The following is a 23,385-nucleotide window of genomic DNA, read 5'->3' on the forward strand; positions in this document are numbered from 1 at the left end:
TGTGTGTGTGTGTGTGTGTGTAAGTTCACATGTAGGTATGGCCATGTGCATGAGGAGGCCTAAGAACAGTATCAGGTGTCGTTCTTGACTGCACTTACCTTATTTTTGGAGACAGTATTTCTCTGTCAACCTGGAGTTCATCAAGTCAGCTACACTGGCTGGTCAGCAAATGCAAGGGATCCCCCTGTCTCTGCCTTCCCAGTGCTGAAATTAGAGGCTGTTTTGCGTGGGTTCTGAGAATCCAACAAAATTCCTCATGGTTTTTTTTATTGTTTGGTTTTTTTTGAGACAGGGTTTCTCCATGTAGCCCTGGCTGTCCTGAACTCACTCTGTAGAGCAGGCTGGCCTCTAAATCAGAGATCTGCCTGCCTCTGCCCTGAGTGCTGGGATTAAAGGCATGAGCCATCACCACCTGGCTACCCCTTAAGTTTATAAAGACTGATCCCATCTCCCCAGCCCACTCCCGAAGGCTATTAGCAGTCTCCTAACAGCAGGAAAAAAAGGCAAGAAAGGATCAGAAACCAAAATGTTTTTTCAAAAATTTCAGTAATTTTATTTTTGTTTTTAAAATTCATGTTTAAACAGTATTCCAAGGCAAAAATAATAATAAGACATGTAAATTAAAAATACAAAAAAGTCTTCAAAGTACATAAAACAAGATACAAAACCATCTTCACATATACAAAGTCCAATGTAATTTCTCACATAAAAAGTTCAGCAAGGAAAGGGCCACAAGTGGTCATGCCGGCCGCCAGGGCACAGGCCAGGCCTTCAAGGTCAGCCTCGAGAGCTGCGGTGTGAGCCACAGCCATCTCCTTCGAGTTATTGTGTCTTTCTCTCCACTAGCCCAGCTACAGAACAGATAAGCCACTAATGGTATCTGAAAATCAAAGTGTGGTTTATTCTCAGCAAGTTCTAAGCAAAACATACTTCTTCAAATATTTGCTTTATAAAATTGAGATTTTTTCACACATCACATTGGCTTAAATCACAGTAAGTAAAGAGGTTCCTCAACCTCACAAACAAAAACGGTAAAAAAAAAAAAAAAAAAAAAAAAACCTTCCTTAACCCTATACAAGATTTTGTTCAGTCGATTTACAGCTCCTAAAAATGCCCTGTGAGGATATCTAATCTAAAATCCACCTAAGGAAGGGCTGGTCGTGTAGCTGGTGGAGTGCCTGTCTAGTGTGCGCAAAGCCCTGGTTTCAATCTTCAGCACCATAAAGACGTAAATAAAACCCAGGAGTGCCTCATTCCCTCTGCCCACACCATAGCTGGTAAAATACATCAACACCAGAAACAGCTGCACTGACTGTCAACTGTTAACACTGAGACACAGTAACTCCGATTGCAAAATGAAGATATTTCATTTTTCTATTTTATATGAAGACTACATCTACTACTAATTTCTCTCTATTGTCCTTAATAATATATTCAGGGAACAGTGATTAAACTTAAGCTTCAATTATAGATCCTAAAAGAAGATTGAAAACAAAACTAGATACTGATGTTGCAAAGCTTTTTCTGCATCAAAAGACACCACTCCTAGCTACTTAGGAGTCTGATGCAGGAGGATCACAATCACTGCATAATACAACGGGGTCTCATTTCCCAGGAAGACATGGGCAAATGTCTCATTTCCCAGGGGGTTTGGGGGAAGGGTCTCTACGACTCTTGAAAGTCATGGAGAGAACAGCACAGGTGATGTACAGGTAAAAGGGGAAGGTACGCGTTACTGCTTCACACGTCACTGGCTAACACCTAAGCATGGAGAAGAAGTTAGAAGAGGTCAAACTCAGTCACGTAGTAAGTATAAAACTGAGAGAGACGGGTGCTGTTGGCACACACCTTCAATCCCAGAACTCAGGAGACAGAGAGGCAGGCTGAGCTCTGAGTTCAAGGCTAACCTGGTGTACGTGTTGAGTGCCAAGAGAGCCAGGACTACATAAACCCTGTCTTTATAAACAAAACAACTAAGAGAGTGCAAGGTGGTTGGTGCCCAATTCACAGACACTGACAGCCAGAGTCCAGCTAAACACAGGGCTATCATCTGCTACAGAGAGAAATCTCTCTAACATATGACTAGCTCATAGGAAGAACTGTTGAAAACCAATACTCACTGAGTTAATAAAAGAAATGTTGCAGACTGTGCTTGCACCATGACACAATATCTTAAAGCAAATTTAAAGAGTGCAAATAAGCATGATTTATTTGGAAAAACCATACCCCTGGAGGTAAGTGTAGTTCGGAAAACTGCCCACCATTACCTTGGGACAGAGCCTACATAATGACAGCATCAACCTAGAGAAGGCCTTCAAATGATTCTCACTAATTTTGCCAACCAATTTGAATGCATCAAGGAATTTACCAATAGCATAACAAGGTACATATTTACATTTCATTTGCATGTTAAGGACAAACTGTTAATAACAATGATGACTATATTTAAAAAAATAGAGTGAAAGTGTGTTCATTTGTGGAGATATACTATGATCCACCCAGCTATACACAGCACTGGCCCAGCTGTAAACACTTTTGTAATGTTTGCAATACTGCAGTACAATTCACAGCTTTATAAAAAGTTGATATAGAGAGTTTCGATTTTTTTTTTCCAATTCAAACTTAAGGAGCTGAACTACATTAACGCTTATAGCCATTTTACTCTAAAACCTGTAAAATATATAAAATACCGAGATTATCGACAGTCACGTAGGTTCTGAAGTCAGGGGACACGTGTATTTTCTTGAGGTTTGTTCCATTTGTGTAGAAGATCTGTGAGGAGTCCCCAGTGGCAAAATTCCACCACTGTTGAGAGAAAAGGAGAACTTTTGTTAGACTTTTCTTTTTTCTTTTGTAAAGCCAGCTTCATCCTTTAGCGACTATTCCTGATTCTTTTTTTTTTTTAATGGACATGCAGATTTTATTTATTTATACATTCCTGCAATGTGTGTGAGTCTATGGAATTAAATCCTCCCCCCCCCCCCCAGAAGTTCTTTTTTTTTTAATTAGGTATTTTCTTCATTTACATTTCCAATGCTATCCCAAAAGTCCCCCCATACCCTTCCCCCCACTCCCACTTCTTGGCCCTGGCGTTCCCCTGTACTGAGGCATATAAAGTTTGCAAGACCGATGGGCCTCTCTTTCCAGTGATGGTCGACTAGGCCATCTTCTGATACATATGCAGCTAGAGTCAAGAGCTCTGGGGTACTGGTTAGTTCATATTGTTGTTCCACCTATAGGGTTGCAGATCCCTTCAGCTCCTTGGGTACTTTCTCTAGCTCCTCCATTGGGGGCCCTGTGATCCATCCAATAGCTGACTGTGAGCATCCACATCTGTGTTTGCTAGGCCCCGGCATAGTCTCACAAGAGATAGCTATATCAGGGTCCTTTCGGCAAACTCTTGCTAGTGTATGCAATGGTTCTTAAACCAAGCAGTAAGCAGGAATGACAGTTGAGCAGGATTCCCGCTGACGACCGTACCAGCGGTTCAGCCTTGTTGATTAGCCCTGGTGATGACCTCACGGCCAAGTCTGCACCCAGGGCCACTGCAAGGCATTCCGGGAAACAAAAGCCACTAGAGAGCTGGTTACACAGGGTGCATTGTGGAGGGTCTGCTCCATGGAGTGGGCACATGACTGCTTCTCTTCACTAAAGATACTACAGACACTTCTATAGCCAGGGACTGTCCTCCAGCAGATGCCCAGACTCTTCACAGTACAAAGAAAGACAACGGTCTTCCCAGGGAAGCTCTTTCACCAGGAGTGAGGTAGGCTATTTATGTGACAATCTATGCTGAATGCTGAACACATCAAATGAAGCAGGTGCTCCGACCACATCCTTCCCTTTCCATCACTGGATTCATCAAGAGTGTATGTAACACTACTTTTACCAAATGGTGTCCACAAAACTTACTGTCCTCAGAGCTAAACTGAGCAAACATGGTTTAGAAAGGTATACAGTTCACCAAGAGCCTGAGCGTCACAGCCAGGACAGTCCTCACTCAGAGCCTGGCATGGCATAGAGCCTTGCCCACGAGACCAGGTTTCATATTTGTCTGTGCCCTTTGTAGCAGGACCTGATAAAACACATAGTTTGGTAAAGCTCACTAAAGCAGCATGCACCTCCTGAAACTGCACCATAACGGAAAGCACGAAGAACACGTCCAGCCCGAGGAGACTCGCTCACTTTCAGAGACTAAGACTTGGGGAGTTCATCTCCTACACTCAACTGCCTCACTTTAGGGAACCTGGGCTCCAGAGAGAATCAAGACTCAGGGGACAGTGGAAGTGGAGAGCAAAGTGGAACAGTTTCCACTCTCAGATGCAGTTTCCCCAGCACACACACACACATACACACTCACACACCATTAAAAAGGACTGCTTTACCTGGAAACACTACAGTAGGCACTGGATCAGTAGGGACTGGAAATACACGATTTCATAGCAGCAGCTAACACAGGGTTTTCAGGGTAATGGATTACTCAATAGCATTCTACAGCTGTAGATACATGTTATCAGAGATTTATCCAAAATCACGAAATATGAAACTCCAAGCCTGATCCTTACATAAACTGTGCACTTAATGCAATGATGATACAGCAGAGCAAGTCTATCTGCTGTAGCAAACAAGAATATCTGATGCTGATAGCAGAAGAAGCCCAAGTATGCCTAGAAGCAAAAGGTATATAAATACTATCTGTACTGTGATACTATTACCATTACACCCATCTCATAGACGAAATCACTGAGGCAAACAGAGGTAAACCTAGTGAGTGGCAGAGCTGGGATGTGAACTCAGGCAGTCTGTCCCCAGACCCACTCCTCCATCATGACAGTGCTCTTCTGCCTCTGAGTATAAAATGCCTTCATTACAACCATGTGTTCCACAGCTAAATCTGCCTTTGCCTTCAGGTGTATGAGTTATTATAATCTTGTCATTCCAGCAGTCTAAGTGATAATGTGTTTTCATTTATAGTAATTTTGAAAGGTAAGAACATTTTAGCTAGTAAACACCTATGTCATCTTGTAGGCACTCAACTTACACTGCTCGGAGTTTAAAGTAAACAGACCCAAAAGGCCCCATTTCTTGGCCACTCCAGCTGCTGTTTTTTCTTACTCCTAATTTGTTCTGAGCCTTTGGATGGTCTCATTAGTGTGCTGGGTAGATGCAGGCTGGGTTCTAACATAATTAGTTTAACCATGCTAGCAATCAAAGCAGAAGGCAGAGCACTGATCATCACTTCATACACAGACTGCACATACAGTCCATAGCTTCTTCCAGCCTCAAGACACAGCCTCCGCAGTGCTGCAGCAGATCCATCCTGCTACGTTATTTCAAGGTTTGCCAAGAACTCTGAAAAGCTGCTCTTATCTTCACAATATCCTAAAAGCCAGAGAGTTATGTGGGGCATTCTATAGAGCCCAGAGAATATAGAAGCTCGGTGTCGTAGCTGGGCAGTTAAGCTGTTAGCAGCAAAGGACTTTCAGCGTCCAACACAAAGACAACAGCATCTCTCCTCTATGCACCATCCTCAGAGCTCGGAGTTTTTATCTTTACACTAATGGGGGACAAGAGGCATTGATAGTCCAGGAACTCTTGATGACTAAACAAAAGTGTGCCCCTAACGGTATACATTAATACAACATTAAGAGACTTTTATTTCCAATGCAGGCTGTAGAGATATCATTTCACACATTGAAAACACTCCCTCAATTATCTTTTATAAGCTGGATATTTATTTATGTTGAGTAAAACGGCAATAATGTGGGACCCTCATAACCAAAGACGCCACTCAAACACAGCTGAGCACCCACATTGTGAGATAATGAGAATCATCTTCACCCGACTGCTTTCAGTAAGCATCAGCCAACTCACAACATCTTATGGGATCCTTTGTAAATGATAAAGCTTACAGGATGCCCTAGTGGCCAGCATAACGGATGGCACCCTTCTCACCCCTTTCACAAGTGACCTGTCCCTTGCTCTCGGCTGTGCCTCCACTTTGCTCTTGCAAACTTCTCTCAGGCTCCTCCCACCCTTTAGGGACTCTGTTTCCCACTTGCTTCCTGTATGGAACATTAGCCACCACTGGGAAGGGACAAGCTTTAAATATGTGCCACGGCACACAATAGGCACTAAATACCACCTTGCCCAATGGATAAATGGGCCAATAAATGACCTTGGCGTCCTATAACATGTGTAAGCCTTGGTCCCGAAGTCACTATTGAGTATGCAGAAGCCAACTTGTTAGAGACAACTGAAGAAGCACAAGACCTGCTATGAGACTTGGCTCTCATAGTTACTAATTACAACGATTTAGGAAAGTTATAGCTGTCATGAAAATCACTTTTGCTCATCTATAACGCAAAGGTAGTACAACTTTAGCATCATAGAGCTGATTAGTGGGCTGACAGGAATAAAACTGCAGATTATAAGTTAATTTACTGGTACTATTACTATCAAGAAAGAAAAATCCACAAATACATTTTTCCAAGTAATTCCAACCAAAATATTTAGTAGTGAGTGCCACGGTAGATGAAATTGGGTCATGTGGTTCAGCTGGGAGAAGAGAACTCTCACACGGCTACCGCCATTACCAAAGACTCTGAGACCTAGAGAAAGTGGCCTTGCAGACGTCAGCCTCACCACTGCCAAGTGGGGGTAACAACAACGCCTCTTGTACTCTGCCGGGTTATAGGAAAGCCAACTGAAGAACAGTAAGTGAAAACCATGTAGCTATGACACCGACTGCTCTTTCTTTCACGCCCTGGAGTAACGCTTACCTTGAGATATCCTCCAGCAGAGACAAGCGTTTTACTGTCGGGAGAGAAGCACACATCAGTTACCCAGCCACCGTGGGTAGCAGTTCCTTCCTCTACCGAGATCGGAGGACACGAATGAAGAAGCTGGCCATCTGAGACATTCCATATCTGCATAAACATAATACATAATTCATTAACGAGGTAACCCTTGAGGTTTACCAGTCTCAAAGTAGAAATGCACATCATCTGTGATATATCTGGAAAGTTCTCCTTAAAAACAATAAGAAGAGTGTGCTGGATCAAAATGTTCTCAGCTTCCAAAGAATTAAGAGAGAAGCGCAGGCATGGTGGCGCATGCCTGATTTCTGCTGCTCAGGAGGCAGAGGCAGAAAGATTTTGAGTTCAAATGACAAATAATATGATGAGGCCCTATATCCAAAAACTAAAGACGTAAAGGAGGGGTTTATCACTGAAATTCTATGCAATATGTGAATAAGACAGATCAAAAATTATAATACTATTCCTGTAAAGCCCGACAGAATCTCTACTCCTGCAAGTCCAAACTCTCGTATCTCTCTCCATTATACCTCCTCTTCTGCCAGCTTTAATGCCTCCACTTAAAAGCAAACAAAAACAAGAAACCCACCACCAGAAATAAAAATATTCTCCTCAAAAATACTGGATACCAAGGCTGCAGAGATGGCTCAGCAATTAAAAGTACCAGATGCTCTTCCAGAGGACCCAGGTTCAATTCCCAGCACCCACATAGTGGCTCACAACCATCTACAACTCCAGTGCCAGAAGATCAGACACCCCTCAAATATCCAGGTATAATGTGAGCCTCAGTATACCTTTGTTAACATGGACAGGCAGTCCAAAGAGGACTGTAACAAACCCAACAAGAGATGCTAATGAGTAGAGTACTAAAAAGAGCTCTACTTTAAACAATGAGAAAAAAAGCAGAATTTGCAATTAATTTATGACCCAATGGTTTACAAAATAATTAAGACAAATCATTCACAAACTAACAGCAGAGAACCAAATGTAAATACCTACTCACATAAGTATAAAATATCTACCTAACATTTATTTATTTTTAATTTTATTTATTTTTATTTTTATTTTTTTGAGACAAGATCTTACTATCCCTGGCTGGCCTGGAACTCATTTTATGTGGACGAGGCTGGCTTGGAATTCAGAGATGCACCTGCCTCTGCCTTCAGAGTGTTAGGACTAAAGGTGTGCACCAACACAGCACCTGACCTACCTGTCTAACTGGGGTGAATGAGGTAGCTATGAATACAGTGTGCACAAGAAACAGAGCAAAGAATGCTCCATCCAACCAAAACCCCAGGGCCCGTGCATTCCTCCCATTAAAAGAGATCTCCAGTGTTAAGCTGGTGTAATCCCAGCTAAAACAGGAAGATCTGGAGTCAGGCCAGGCAAGGTTGAATGTGAGTTAAGGCCGGTCTAAGCTTTACTGCAAGACTCTCCTTCAAAAACCATCAAATGACCAACCTGAGTGTGGAGAAGAATGTCCCCCCAAGCTAAAGAGGAAAGGCTACCTCAGTCAGCACACGCCTTACCCGGATTTCTCCATTGTCATCTCCAGTTGCCAACAGGATGCCATCCAGCGAGAAGGCAGAGCAGCGGACACAGCCATTATGGCCCTTCAGCTCATGAAGAGGGGAAAGGAGGTCAAAACTCCAGATCTGGAAGGCAATTAGGATTGTTTAGGAATGGTCAATACACTCTAAACATCTCTAAGGCCTGCCCTGGTGCTACACAGCCAAAAAGTCAATCACTTGCAAGTGAAAACGTTTGGTGGTGTAAGCTTTCACAAGATGCCCAATCTCTAACCTGCAACCTTGTCAACTTTGGGATTTCCCTTTAATTAATTACTCAAGTTAAATATAGCTCAAAGACCAGAGTTAGCTTTCTTACCTTCGGATTAATGTTTAAAAGGAGGAACAGAGAATCAGTTAAAAACAGCTTAGGGGTGAGGGAGATGGTCCACCCTACTGAATCCTTGTGACCTCCAACAGCTTGGTCTCTCTAGCTTCAGTTTCTGCACTTGTAAAATGGGCAATGATTCCCATGGTGTGATGATTAAATGGGATTGCAAAGGACCAAATGCTGGCACAGGACATAACACACAGGCAAAGCTCTTTAAAGGTTAGTCACCACACTGCCCTACAATATTATTGCTGGACAAATGCTATCTTTTGGGGGGGAGGGGGGATAGGGGAGACAGGGGCCCAGGCTGGCTTTGAGCTCACAGAGATCTTCCTGTCTCTAAAGCAATGAACTACTAGACCTGGCTTGCTGTCTTTCTTCTCTCCTCACCCCCCCCCCCGCCCCCCATATTCTCTCTGTGGTTCTTTATTACCATCTAGCCAGGTCCCACTGCCATGTTCCAGGCACTCCCAAGGAAGAACTTACAGTAGGAGATGAAGTAGACATAGACCCTCCTTTCCTTGACATTTATAGTTAATCTAGAAAGCAGGCTCAGGCATACTTTGTGAGCACCTGAAATGCTCCAAAGAGCACAAATAAAACGTCATGAAAACTCTGAAGGCAGAGCAGCTAACGCTGCCTGAGTCAGGAAAGGCTGAAGAGCCAACCAGAAACTGAGGTCTAAAATGATGTGCTGCACCTTGCACACCAAGGTAGCAGTGGAACAAGATAGGCAGAAACAGGGAATGGCTGAAAAGAAAGGCAGTGATGGGTCACAGAGCTCACTCATCCACACAGCATCACAGGCTGGGTGTTTCAAGCAGCCCTAAGTGGTAGCAGGGAGAATAAAGTGAAGGAGGTGCCCACCAGTCAGTGGGCGTGGCCTTTGGGAACAAGGATAAGCAGATAGAACTAAAGCACTGAGCCATGAACAAAAGCTCCAAAGACAGCTAGGTAATGATGCCATTAACAAGGATGGAGGGACAGAGAAGGCAATGCAGTGCTGAGAGTCCCCAAGCCAGAAGCACTTCAAAGATATCCACTTATACCAAGTGAGTAAAGACTGTGTCTGTTCGCATCCCTGTTGATTGCTTTTATTGCATATAATGTACACCAGAAATTCAATCTGATTAGTTATAAATAAAAAGTAATCTTTTCCTTTTTAAAAATACTTTAAGAATTAAGGAATTAAGAATTTGAGAAATTAAGAATTATTTCTTAATTCTGCCATAAAGAAGAATCAGAATTACTAAGTATTATTCATTTAAACAGCAAGTGAGTGCAAACGGGCATCCTCCAACAGCATGTGACCTAGGACAGCTCACGGTCCTCTAGCTTCAGTTTCTGTATATGTGGAATAGGGGCAATGACACCTACATACTCCTATATACTGCAGGGACAATGACACCTACATACTCCTATATACTGCAGGGACAATGACACCTACATACTCCTATATACTGCAGGGACAATGACACCTACATACTCCTATATACTGCAGGGACAATGACACCTATATACTTCTATATACTGCAGGGACAATGACACCTATATACTCCTATATACTGCAGGAACAATGACAGCTATATACTTCTATATACTGCAGGGACAATGACACCTATGATGTGATCAAGTAAGAGACAAGTAAGTAAAATTCTTAGTGCTGCACATCCTAAAATATGATACAGGTAGGAGTGGATCAGAGAGGGATGGCTCAGTCGGAGCACTAGCCTCACCAGCCAGACAACCCAACTGCCTGTAAAAAGCTCACGTGGTGGCCTGCATCTGCAGCTACACCATTCCTAAGGCCGGGGGAGGTGGAGACAGGAAAACCAGCTGGAAGCTCTGGTTTGGAGCACAGAGCAGGCAAAAGCAGCAGAAAAAATAAGAAGCCCTGCCTCAGCAAGGTGGACCCAAAACCCACTCCCAGCAGCTGTCCTCTGACCTGTACACATGCACAGTGACTCATGCAGGTCCCCCCTCCCCCCGTTACATACACACAGAGATAATAAACAAATTCTTAAAAACACATGATACAAACGTGTAAACCAAATCTGTGACTCTCCTGCCTTATACATTGTTTGGACTCATAATAATAACCAGTACTGTAGGTTTCACACATAGACACTTCACGTGACTAACTGACCTTGGCAGTCTTATCAGCAGAGGTAGATGAAAACTTGGTCGCATCAGAAGAGATAGCACAGGAAAGCACTGTGCCCTGATGACAAGTAAAGTCTCTTTCTATTCTTCCGGTAATGATATTCCACACCTTAGGGAGAAAAAGGTTAGGTGACACTTCTAATGACATTTTTTGTCATGCATGATGAAACACAACTGTAGCCCCCAAGATAAGGGGGAGCAGAAACAGGAGGACAAGAAGTTCAAGATAACTTGGGCTATGTAGAACTTCAAGAAAACAAAGGATGTCACTCACTGGTAGAATTCTTGTCTAGTGTGTGCAAAGCCCTAGGTTTGATTCCTAGAATCATAAACCAAGGAGAGGGGAGGAGAAGGGAAGGAAGGACAGAAAAGACTCAGTAAGAGGGAACTAAAACAGCTCAGCGGTCGAGAGCACTGGCCGCTTTCCCAGAGGAGCGGGGTTTGGTTTCCAGCACCTACACAAGGTGGCTCACAGCCATCTCTCTCCAGTTCTAGGAGATTCAATGCTTTTGGCTTCCATGGGTGCTACACACACATACATGCAAACAAAACAGCCATACAAGTAAAAATTTTCAAGAGAACAAAATCAGCCTCAAAACATACCCCCCCCCCAAAAAAACAAGTTTTAGAACAGTAGCTGTTCTGATCGCTTAAGCTTCCTTTATCGTAAATGATTACAAACATATAACAGATGAAGGTGACCACACTGAATAGAAAACAGGCACAATACTGAATTTTTTTTTTCATTTAATTACTTAACATTCATGTGCTTTAAAGCTGTCACACTATAATTATTGCAACATCAGAATGTTTTCTTTAAAAGAACAACCTGGGGCTGGGTATGGTGATGCACATGCCTTTAGTCCCGGAAACTCAGGAGGCAGGTGGATCTCTGTGAGTTCAAGACTAGCCTGATCTACATATCAAGTTCCAGACCAACCAGGGCTATATAGTGAGACCCTGCTTCAAAATAACATACATATAGATATATACATACATACATACATACATTCAAATCTGGTATTTGGGTCTGGAAAGGCAGCCTAGGAACTAAGATCACTAACTGTTCTTCAAGAGAACTTAGGTTCAGTTCTCAGCACCCCGCTCACAAGTATCTGTAATTCCAGTTCTAGAGGATCCAATGGTCCTTGCTCTCTTCTGACCTCTGAGGACACGAACCACACACACACAGGGTCCACAGTCAGATTCATACAAGTCACACACCCATACTCATAGTAAAAATAACTAAATAAACACGTAAGGAATATTTTCAAAATAGTTTAAAAGACAACAAACCACTTTTTTAAAATCTAGTATGTGAATTACCTTCACCGTTCCATCAAACGACCAAGAAAGCAATCTTGAATCTTGGAGGAGCCTGAAGTCCTTTACTGTTTCCTGGTGGGCTTGCAAAAATACATAGTCCCCTGTCTGCCAATTCCATACCTTCATAGCAAAGAAATAAGTCTGTTACAACCTTCCCCAGTAACATCCCACTGGAAAGAGTATATAGTCTATTCTCATCATAGTGTTTCAAACAGAGAAGGAACAAAGAATACTGTCTCCGTGTTCCACAAAGAGAAAAAGTTGAAGTTAATTAGCTTGATACGGAGGGCAAAATAAAACACTTTCCTCCTAAATAAAATTTGTTTTCTTCAGTTGCTTAGAGAGTAGTTAATTAAACCACAAGATAGAAAAAAAAAATCTACAATATGCCAGTGAGCTCACCATCTGATTAAATTTTCCAGAGAAAACTGTCCCAATTATATATCTGCAGATTTGCAAGCCTATAAACCGGGTAATACTGCAGACTGTTGCCAGGAAAACTGCTCTCCTGCCCAGAAAGGTCAGTGAGCCAGAGACATGTGACAATGCGTCACGGGGCTTCTGAGCTGCCCAAGTCGGAGATAGCCCTTAACGTAGTTCTCAGTGTCCAAGAAGAAGCAGTAGGCCCTGAAATTCACATGCGGCTCGGGGGAGAAACTCTGAGCCACGAGAGAGAGGGAAGAGTTGAAGCAGTGCCAGCAACTGGGACAAAATAACAAATACCAACAGCTGAGACACAGCAGTGAACAGAAATTTCTATGTCGTGTCAATATGCGGAACGTCCATTACTAAATCAAAGCAACAGTGTTTGCCGGCTTTTAAATCCTTAACTTCGATTAATTTAATAAACATGTTTCCAAGTCAGGCAAATGTGTATCAAACAAGGGCCTACCGTGAACAGACCTGAGAAATGAGACATTAAAAAAATAAATCCGTCACCAAGATATTAACGACTGAAGAAAGAGTATTGTGAAATTCGAAATAGTGATGGCTTCAACAGTGCTTGGTAGAGGCCAGGGCTCAGGGGCGTTGGGGTGGGGAAGAGAGCCCAGCAGGTAAGAGACTGGCTGCTTTTGCAGAGGACGGGATAGAAAGGGTCAGGCAGACAGTTTAAGAAAGGCACCTATCATTCACCCAAGACTCTTAAGTTCTAACTAAATCCCCAAGGTAACAAGGGAGTTGATCGGGATATGAAGGCCCTACCTTCATTCATGTGATTGATGCTCTCTTTATTATTTTTTTATTGGATATTTTCTTTATTTACATTTCAAATGTTTTCTGCTCCCCATGTCTCCACTTCACCAAACCTCCTATCCCATCCCCCCTCCCCTGCCTCTCTGAGGGTGCTCCCCCACCCACCCACCCACTCCCATCTTCCCGCCCTGGCATTCCTCTACACTGGGGCATCAAACACCCTCAGGCCCAAGGGCTGCTCCCCCCACTGCCACCCTCTGCCACGTATGTGGCCAGTGCCATGGGTCACTCCATGTGTATTCTTTGGTTGGTGGTCCAGTCCCTGGAGCTCTGGGGAGTCTGGTCAGTTGACACTGTTGCTCCCCATATGGAGCTGGAAACCCCCTCAGCCCCTTCAGTCCCTTCTCCAACTCCTCCATCAGGGACTTCCCCCTCAGTCCAACAGTTGGCTGTGAGCATCTATTGGCATCCATAATAGTGTCTGGGTTTGGTGACTGTATATGGGATGGATCCCCAGGTGGGGCAGTCTCTGGATGTCCTTTCCTTCAGTCTCTGCTCCTCACTTTGTCTCCATATTTCCTCCCATGAGTATTTTGTTCCCCCTTCTAAGAAGCACTAAAGCATCCACACTTTGGTCTTCCTTCTTCTTGGGCTTCATTCATATGGTCTGTGAAATGAATCTTGGGTATTCTGAACTTTTGGGCTAATATCCACGTATCAGAGAGTACATACTGTGTGTTCTTTTGTGACTGAGTTAACTCACTCAAGATATTTTCAAGTTCCATCCATTTGCCTATGAATTTCATGAAGTCATTGTTTTTAATAGCTGAGTAGTATTCGGTTATGTAAATGTATCACATTTTCTGTATCCATTCCTCTATTGAGGGACATCTGGGTTGTTTCCAGCTTCTGACTATTATAAATATGACTGCTATGAACATAGTGGAGCATGTGTCCTTATTATATGTTGTAGCATCTTCTGGGTATATGCAAATACACCCAAGAGGAGTAGATGGCAGGAAATAATCAAACTCAGGGCTGAAATTAACCAAATAGAAACAAAAAGAACTACACAAAGAATCAACAAAACCAGGAGCTGGTTCATTGAGAAAATCAACAAGATAGATAAGCCCTTAGCCAGACTAATCAGAGGGTACAAAGATAGTATCCAAATTAAGGAAATCGGAAATAAAAAGGAAGATATAACAACAGAAACTGAGGAAATTAAAAAATTCACCAGATCCTACTACAAAAGCCTATACTCAACAAAACTGGAAAATCTGGATGAAATGGACAATTTTCTAGACAGATACCAGGCACCAAAGCTAAATCAGGTTCAGATAAACCATCTAAACAGTCCCATAACCCCTAAAGAAATAGAAGCAGTCATTGATAGTCTCCCAACCAAGAAAAGCCCAGGACCAGATGGGTTTAGTGCAGAATTCTATCAGACCTTCAAAGGACTAATACCAATACTCTTCAAACTATTCCACAAAATAGAAACAGAAGGAACACTACCCAATTCATTCTATGAAGCCACAGTTACGCTGATACCAAAACCATACAAAGACCCAACAAAGAAAGATAACTTCAGATCAATTTCCCTTATGAATATCAATGCAAAAATACTCAATAAAATTCTTGCAAACCAAATCCAAGAACACATCAAAATGATTGTTCACCACGATCAAGTAGGCTTCAGGGATGCAGGGATGGTTCAATATATAGAAATCCATCAGTGTAATCCATGACATAAACAAACTCAAAGAAAAAAACACATGATCATTTCATTAGACGCTGAAAAAGCATTTGACAAAATTCAATATCCCTTCATGTTAAAAGTCTTGGAAAGATCAGGAATTCAAGAATTCAAGGCCCATACCTAAACATAGTAAAAGCAATATACAGCAAACCAGTAGCCAAAATCAAAGTAAATGGAGAGAAACTTGAAGCAATCCCACTAAAATCAGGGACTAGACGAGGCTGCCCACTTTCTCACTACCTATTCAACATTGTACTTGAAGTCCTAGCCAGAGCAATTAGACAACAAAAGGAGGTCAAAGGGATACAAATTGGAAAGAAAGAAGTCAAAATATCACTATTTGCAGATGATATGATAGTATATATAAGTGACCCCAAAAACTCCACTAGAGAACTCCTAAACCTGATAAACAACTCCAGCAAAGTGGCCAGATATAAAGTTAATTCAAACAAATCAGTAGCCTTCCTACTCTCAAAGGACAAATGGGCTGTGAAAGAAATTAGGGAAACGACACCCTTCACAATAGTCACAAATAATATAAAATATCTTGGTGTGACTCTAACCAAGCAAGTGAAAGATCTGTACGACTCTTCCAGTCTTAACAGCCTGGGCTGTGCCTAACTCAAAGATCGTCCTGACTGAGGTTCTTGCTGCCCTCTACCACAGGAAATCAGAGAGCCTTCCTGAATGTTTGCTATGAAAGGTGATGACAACGGTACTTTTAGCTGGACTCAAACATGCTGTGTTAACTGAATCACGGTAGTATAATAGTTCAAGTTCTCATAGCAGTAATCAAATGCATTTAAGTTGAACTTGGAGATGCCTTCCATTAGCGATCACTTTGGGAGTAAACATACTACAGAATCTTTTCAGCTGCATAAATACAATTCATGTTTTTAAAAAGCTGGCTGGGAGGTCCTTGGCCTTGTGAAGGCTCCATGCCCCAGTGTAGGGGAATGCCAGGACAGGGAAGCGGGAGTGGGTGGGTTAGTGAACAGGGGGGAAGGGGGACGGGAAAGGGGATTTTCGGAGGGGAAATGAGGTAAGGGGATAAAATTTAAAATGCAAATAAAGAAAATATCTAATAAAAAAATGAAAAAAGAAAGAAAGAAAAAAGCTGGCAGGGCAATGTCTATAGTCCTAGTACTGGGAGAGGTGAGGTGGAAGGATCACAAGTTTAAAGCGAGACGCCAACAGAAAAATACAAAAGCAGGAATAATGTTTCATACCTAAAAGAACCAATATATTTTCATGCATCAAGTAAACATAGCTAATACAAGTACTTCATTTACCTCAAGGGAGAGTGACAAAAGCTACCAAAACAGACCAGTTTCCACAAGGTTCAATGCTATCATCAGGTGGGTATATTCTTCTTATTCTAGCAATAACTTTAACTTGACAGAGAGATTCACTAAACCTATGTCTCAGGCTGGTGATACAAAAGGATTTAAACAAACCTTCATTCAGTCATTTACTAAAATAAAGCCAGGTATGACAGCACACACCTGCAATTCTACCCAGCACTGGGGCCAAAAAAGAGGCAGTTCAAAGCCCAGGGGTTCAAAGCCAGCCTTGGTTTCACAGTGAGTTCAAGACCAACCTAAGCTACATGAGACCCAGACTTAAATAAATAAATAAATAAATAAATAAATAAACACAACACAAAACAAAGAAAAATAAGCCAAATATCTCAATCCATCATTTCTTAGAAAAAAATAGTGTTTTTTTACATGACACACTAGAGATCCTTAAATGGCGCTTGCTTTGGCAACACACATACAAAAACTGGAACCACACAGAGATTAGCATGGACCCTGTGCAGAAATGACAGGCAAATCATGAAGTAGTCTTTTTGTTTTTTGTTTTTTGTTTTTTAAAGATTAAGTTCCCTTATGTAGTCCTGGTTATCTTGGAACTCAGCGCATCAGCAGGGCTGGCCTAATACCTGCCTTCCTCTGCTTCCCCAGGGCTTGGGTTAAAAGTGTGCACCACCACACCCAGCAGCAGCCCATTAGGTTTAAGCCTCCCAGTCTCAGCTGGATCCCTGGACTCCACACAGCAGAAGAGACTCATTTCCTGCATGCTGTACTCTGACCTTCACACGACTCCAGGATGCGCATGTGCGTGAGCATCCGCATAAAGCAAGCACGTTTTCAAAGTGCTGTGCAGATGAAAATCATCCTAAGCAGTCCACAAAAAAGAAGATAAAGTATAACTTGTATTTTTAAAAATAACTTCTATTCTAAAAATATTTCTAAAAATTATTTCTCCCTCTGGCTGAGAATATCTCCAAAGAGGTCATAAAACCCTATGAATTTAAGTTCGTGCCGTATACAATGTCCCAACAGGATTTATCTGATGTAGTTAAGTTTCCTCCGTTTCAAAGACATCTGGAGAGGAGGAAATGTGACTATGATATGAATTTCACAGTTAATAAAGAAGCATCGTGGGAGCTTACAATAAAGTTTCTGTATTAAAGCCAAACTTCATCCCGATCCTACACCTTCTCAAAGACTCAACACAGCAAAATTGGTTTTCCAAGATAGTTTTTAATGGGATAGTTAAAAGCTGCCATCATAGGAAATATTAACTGAATAAAACCAGGAGTGTAACCCAGCAGGAGAACACTGGCTAGGATAGGGAGCAGTGACACAGGCCTTTAGTCCTGCCGCTCAAGAGGCAGAGGCAGGTGGATCTTTCTGAATTCAAGGCTAGCCTGGGCTACATAACAAGTTTGAAGCCTGAGCCACATAATGAGAGCCCTATCTTAGAAAGGAAAGGAAAGGAAAGGAAAGGAAAGGAAAGGAAAGGAAAGGAAAGGAAAGGAAAGGAAAGGAAAGGAAAGGAAAGGAAAGGAAAGGAAGAGAGAGGGAGGGAGGGAGGGAGGGAGGGAGGGAGGAAGGAAGGAAGGAAGGAAGGAAGGAAGGAAGGAAGGAAGGAAGGAAGGAAGGAAAAAGAAAGTTGTTAGACATTAAAACTGTTATGATAGAAATAGAAAAAAAATCAGTAAGAGTGTTGGAAATATAAAAGCTGAAGAAAATTCCAGAATATAAAGCAGAGTGTAGAGAGTTGAGATTCCTTATGCCTAGACCCAGGAACTGGAGGCAGAGGTTATCCTCAGCTACGAGGTAAGTTCAAATCCAGCCTGGGCCATAAAGGACCCTGCCTCAAACAAGAAACCAAAACCAAGGACTAGAAGACTGGCCTGGGAACCAATATATAAATGAGTTTTACAAAAAGAGAATAAGAGTGGAGCAGAAAGGAAAAAGAAGAAATCATTTAAGTGAATCCTGAATTTAAGAATAAGTTTCCTTAAAAGAAACTCCCCAAATGAACAAAATAGAAGGCAGCAAGCATGTCACCATGAAATTTCACAACTCTGAGGGCACAGGGAACATTTCAAAATCTTCCACAAAGATCTAAAAGCTTGAACGGTGGAGCAAGCCCTTAGTTCCAGCATCAGGAGGCAGAGGCAAGAGGAGTGCTGTGAGTTCAAGGCTAGCCTGGTCTACAGAGTGAGTTCTAGGCCAGGCAGAGCTACACGGTGAGATCCTGTCCCAATAACAAAACAAACAAAAACAGAATGACTTTAGACTTCTCAATATAAATTTTGGAACATGGAACAAAAAGTGAAGCAATACCTTTAAAGTTTTAAGGTAAAATAATTTCCAGCCATTCGTTTCAAAGATTGAATTTTTCTAAACTATATTACGATAGAATTTCCAACCATGAGGTGTGGGATACATGCCTGTAATCCCAGCATTCAAGAAGTTGAGGCAAGAGGATAGAGTTCAAGACCAGTAAGCACATGCCATATAGCAAGGTTCGGGACAGTGTGGCTACATAGGAAGAGCCTATCTTAAAATAAATGGAAAGAAAGAAAGAAAAGACAGGAAGTGCATTCATGATATCCTTTAGCATACAGTCTGTTTGGTCATGGTGATATTGAGGATCTAAACCTCACACCAGTTCTGTCACACCACGGTGATGGCGGGTCTGATGAATGGCTCTAGGTGCATGTATGCATGACACGTGCTAAAGACAGGCGAGGTGGGAAGAGCACAAATGTTCAATCCTCACCATTGGGAATTCAGCAGTTCTCCAAGTGAAAAATTAAAAATAGTGTGACAAGCCTGCCATATGGCGGCACGAAGGTAAACATCAGAAGACACGATTGCAAAGATCTAAAAATACCTAAATATCTAAAACCTACCCGTGGTGGTTTGAAGAATAAGCAATGGGAAGGGTCTGTTCCTCACAGCAAGCCTTATAATAAATAGCATATTAATTTTTGTATGTGGACTAGGACTTGAATAAAAATTAAATGGATTTTAAAACAATAGAGTAAGCTCAGAGTCTTGATTGATATATATATATATATATATATATATAAATAAAATTATGGCAAACTACTCATTTTTTATCACCACAACAAACATTATTCTTAATAGGACAGGATAAGTGATGTAAACAAGAGCTAGGCATGGTGGTTCATGTCTGCAATCCCAGCACTCACATGGCTGAGACAGGAAGATTGCCAAAAGTCCAAAGAAAGCCTGGTCTGCACAAAGCAAGTTCTAGGCCATAGAGGTCTACACAGCAAGGCCTTGCCTCACAAAAGAAGAATGAAGACACAAAAAACAAAACAAAAATCTAAGGCAGCATTTAGTTATGAAAATAAAAGAAATTACATAAAGATGGCAAAACTATACTTATACAAATAAATATCAACACCAAGACAGGATAAATACTTAACTCAAGAAACCTCAGTGGGCTGCCTACTGTGTGCCACACCCATAGAAAATTATGAAACATGACTGGCCTCTATAAAGCCCATGTGTACAGTTAGAATGTAGACCCAAAACAGTATCTTTAAGTGACCAAGCTTTAGCACAGGGTTGACACAGAAGTGTTCTGTTGTTCCTCTCTCTAATAGTACAAGCGCTAGTTCGTTCATCCGCTCACCTGAATCACAGAATCTTCAGAACTTGAAATCAGTGTCTTCCCATCAGCTGTGAACTGGATGTGCCGGACAGCTTTCTTGTGCCCAGTCCCAGAACTGAAAACTCTGTTGTTTGGAAGTTCTATAATCTTCAAAAAAAAACAAAAAAATACCACAAGAAATTAATACAAAGAAATTAAGCAACACTTAGGTACTGTACCCCCAACAACGTATATACATGTAGATGCCTCGCATACACCTGGCCCTGCCCCCAGCCCCAATCAAGTATTCATTAGAAAGGCCAATGGCAGGAGGAATGGGTCTTCTCAGTACTCAAGGACTCAAGTCATCAAAGCAAGTGACAGTCCAGGCTCAGTCTCCATAATCAAAATGTCAATGGGAAAGAAGAAAGGATAAGAACCCTGAATAATGCATGGCAGCTCTTCAGGGAAAACAGGAATGAGGAGAGAGAAAGAGCATCATGGGGCACAGGGATACAGAAGGCTAGAGAACTGTGGGAGGACAAGCCTTAGAAAGACCAAACACAGAGATTCTGAAGGTAGTCACTGGCCTGGTGAGATGCATCAGTGGGTAAGTGCTTGCTACATTATCAGGTAACTGGAGTCTGACCCCTAGGATTACATGGTAAGGAAAGAACTGACCTCTCCCTCCAAAATCTAGCCTTAGAGCTCACACCAGTACAGTGTCCTGTAAACACACACATAGAAAAAAGTGATGTAACACAAACTACAAACATTTTTGGGTGACTATACCAAAAATGCTTTCAAACGAACTCATATGGGTGTGGGGATGTGGGGGGAGGGTGTAGGGGGGAGGGGTGGTTGGTTTTGTTTTGTTTTGTTTTGTTTTGTTTTGTTTTGTTTTTGAAAGTGTAAGAGACTTTTTATTACATAGAGATGGAGGAGTGTTCCTCTTTTTCCACATCCTGGCCAGCATCTTCTGTCATCTGAGTTTTTGATCTTCGATTGGTGTCAAGTGGAATCTCAGGGTCATTTTGACTTGCATTTCCTTGATAAGTATGTTGAACATTTCTTTAAGTGCCTCTCAGCCATTCCAAATTCTTCAGTTGAGAACTCTCTGTTTAGCTCTGTACACCATTTTTAATAGGGTTATTTGGTTCTCTGGAGTCTAACTTCTTGAGTTCTTTGTATATTTTGGATAAGAGTCCTCTATCAGATGTAGGATTGGTAAAGATCTTTTCCTAATCTGTTGGTTGCCATTTTGTCCTGTTGACAGTGTCCTTTGCCTTACAGAAGTTTTGCAATTTTATGCGGTCCCATTTGTCAATTCTTGATCTTAGAGCATAAGCCATTGGTGTTCTGTTTAGGAGATTTTCCCCTGTGCCCATATCTTCGAGGATCTTCACCACTTTCTCTTCTACTGGTTTCGGTGTATCTGGTTTTATGTGGAGTTCTTTGATTCACTTAGACTTGAGCTTTGTACAGGGAGATAAGAATGGATTGATTTCTAACCAGTACCCCGGAACTCTTGTCTCTAGCTGCATATGTATCAAAAGATGGCCTAGTCGGTCATCACTAGAAAGAGAGGCCCATTGGACATGCAAACTTTATATGCCCCAGTACAGGGGAACGCCAGGGCCAAAAAATGGCAATGGGTGGGTAGGGAAGTAGAGGGGAGGGTATGGGGGACTTTTGGGATAGCATTGGAAATGTAATTGAGGAAAATACGTAATAAAAAAATATATATAAAAAAAATGGATTGATTTGCATTTATCTACATGCTGACCGCTGCCAGTTGAACAAGCACCATTTGTTGAAAATTCTCTTTTTTCCACAGTATGGTTTTGGCTTCTTTGTCAAAGATCAAGTGAACATAGGTGTGTGGGTTTATTTCTGGGTCTTCAATTCAATTGCATTGATTTACCTGCCTGTCACTGTACCAATACCATGCAGATTTTACCACTATTGCTCTGTAGTACAGCTTGAGGTCAGGCATGGTGATTCCCCAGAAGCTCTTTTATTGTTGAGAATTGTTTTTGTTATCCTGGGATATTTGTTATTCCAGATGAATTTGAGAATTGATGTTTCTATCTTTGTGAAGAATTGAGTTGAAATTTTGGTGGGGATTACACTGAATCTTTAGATTACTTTTCATAAAATGGCCATTTTTGCTATGTTAATCCTATGTAGCTAGGCTATCCACATACTCCAAATCCTTCCTCTTTAGTGCTTCAAATGCTGAGATTGCAATTGTGTATCACCTTGGTTGGCACAATGCCTGACTCTTGATTGGCTTTTGTGCTGGGCAGACTAGTCTGTGAGGGATCCGGGACCCAAGATGGCTCCCCCAGGTGCTCCGGCAGAGCCCTCACGGGTGGACACCTCTCCTCTAGCAGGGAAGGTGCCCGGATGTCTGGAGCCCGAAACGGGGTCTGCCCCAGAAGCTGTGTAGCTTCTGCCTGTCCCAAAAGCTGTGTTGTTTCTGTAGTCCGCCCTCTCACCTGCGTGAAGGAGAGGTGTTTATTTGCCCATTTGAAATAATAGAGAAGATGGTGCTGTAACTTAAGATTCTAGAAATCTAACCTGTTGTTGGGAGAAAAAAATGAGCCCTCAAAAAGCAAAGAGAAATTGTGTGCCTGGGACCTTCTCAGAAGAGTGGAAGAGTCACCATCACTAGAGGAGAGACAGGGTGGCAATGATGTGGCTTACACTGGCACACTAGGCTCTGCCACTTAGGAAAACTGTGGGGATTAGGAGAGTAGACATCTGTAAGACAAGAATCCAGTATTCAGTATCCATCTTGTATGTCTGAGAGGATCCAGAACAAAAAACAGTAGTTGCTGGGGTTGGACCATTTGAAATTGTCATTTTTAAACACTAAAAAATCACTTAAAATATGTAAATGTTGGCATTTTCCCAGAGTTCAATGCATCTTTATATTATGGGAGAACTGTGAGGAAGTTAAGGGTGTAAAAAAAGAGGATTTTTTTTTTAACTTTTTAAAGGTTTGCTTTTACTTTACATGTTAAAGTGTTTGCCTGCGTGCGTGTTAAGTGCACCACATGTCTGCCTCGTGTGCGTGGAGGTCAGAATACAGCCTTAGATCCTTGGGAATGGAGTTACAGGGGGCTGAATGTCGCGGTGTGAGTGCTGAGAACCAACCTACCAACAGAAACCTCAGACCCATTCCAAATATATACTACACAGCAGAACAAAAAATGGGGCTGAGAGAACACTGAGGAAAGCCATAGCTATGCAATAATCCTGTGCTTAACAAACAACTGTCAGACACTTGCTCAC

General features: G+C 42.0%; 1 protein-coding gene and 1 non-coding gene across 4 annotated transcripts in view; one reads left to right on the forward strand and one right to left on the reverse strand.

The window, feature by feature from the left end:
* Positions 1-581: 581 nt before the first annotated feature.
* Apaf1 (apoptotic peptidase activating factor 1) overlaps positions 582-23,385 on the reverse strand; it is a 91,495-nt gene continuing 68,691 nt past the window's right edge. For all 3 annotated transcript variants that reach the window (XM_029482685.2, XM_021173539.3, XM_029482686.2), the window contains 6 exons: positions 20,128-20,253; positions 12,207-12,326; positions 10,864-10,989; positions 8,348-8,473; positions 6,783-6,929; positions 582-2,805 (listed from right to left, as the gene is read on the reverse strand). In XM_029482685.2, coding sequence (XP_029338545.1) covers positions 2,659-2,805; positions 6,783-6,929; positions 8,348-8,473; positions 10,864-10,989; positions 12,207-12,326; positions 20,128-20,253 — 792 coding nt within the window. In that variant the 3' untranslated portion in view covers positions 582-2,658. The remainder of the gene's footprint in view (positions 2,806-6,782; positions 6,930-8,347; positions 8,474-10,863; positions 10,990-12,206; positions 12,327-20,127; positions 20,254-23,385) is intronic.
* On the forward strand, positions 16,918-17,020 carry LOC115032186 (U6 spliceosomal RNA). The gene has a single exon (XR_015048579.1). It is a non-coding gene; the product is annotated as a U6 spliceosomal RNA (small nuclear RNA).

This window comes from Mus caroli, unplaced genomic scaffold, assembly GCF_978045245.1.
Source record: "Mus caroli unplaced genomic scaffold, Mus_caroli_1 scaffold_9, whole genome shotgun sequence".
Lineage (NCBI taxonomy): Eukaryota > Metazoa > Chordata > Mammalia > Rodentia > Muridae > Mus > Mus caroli.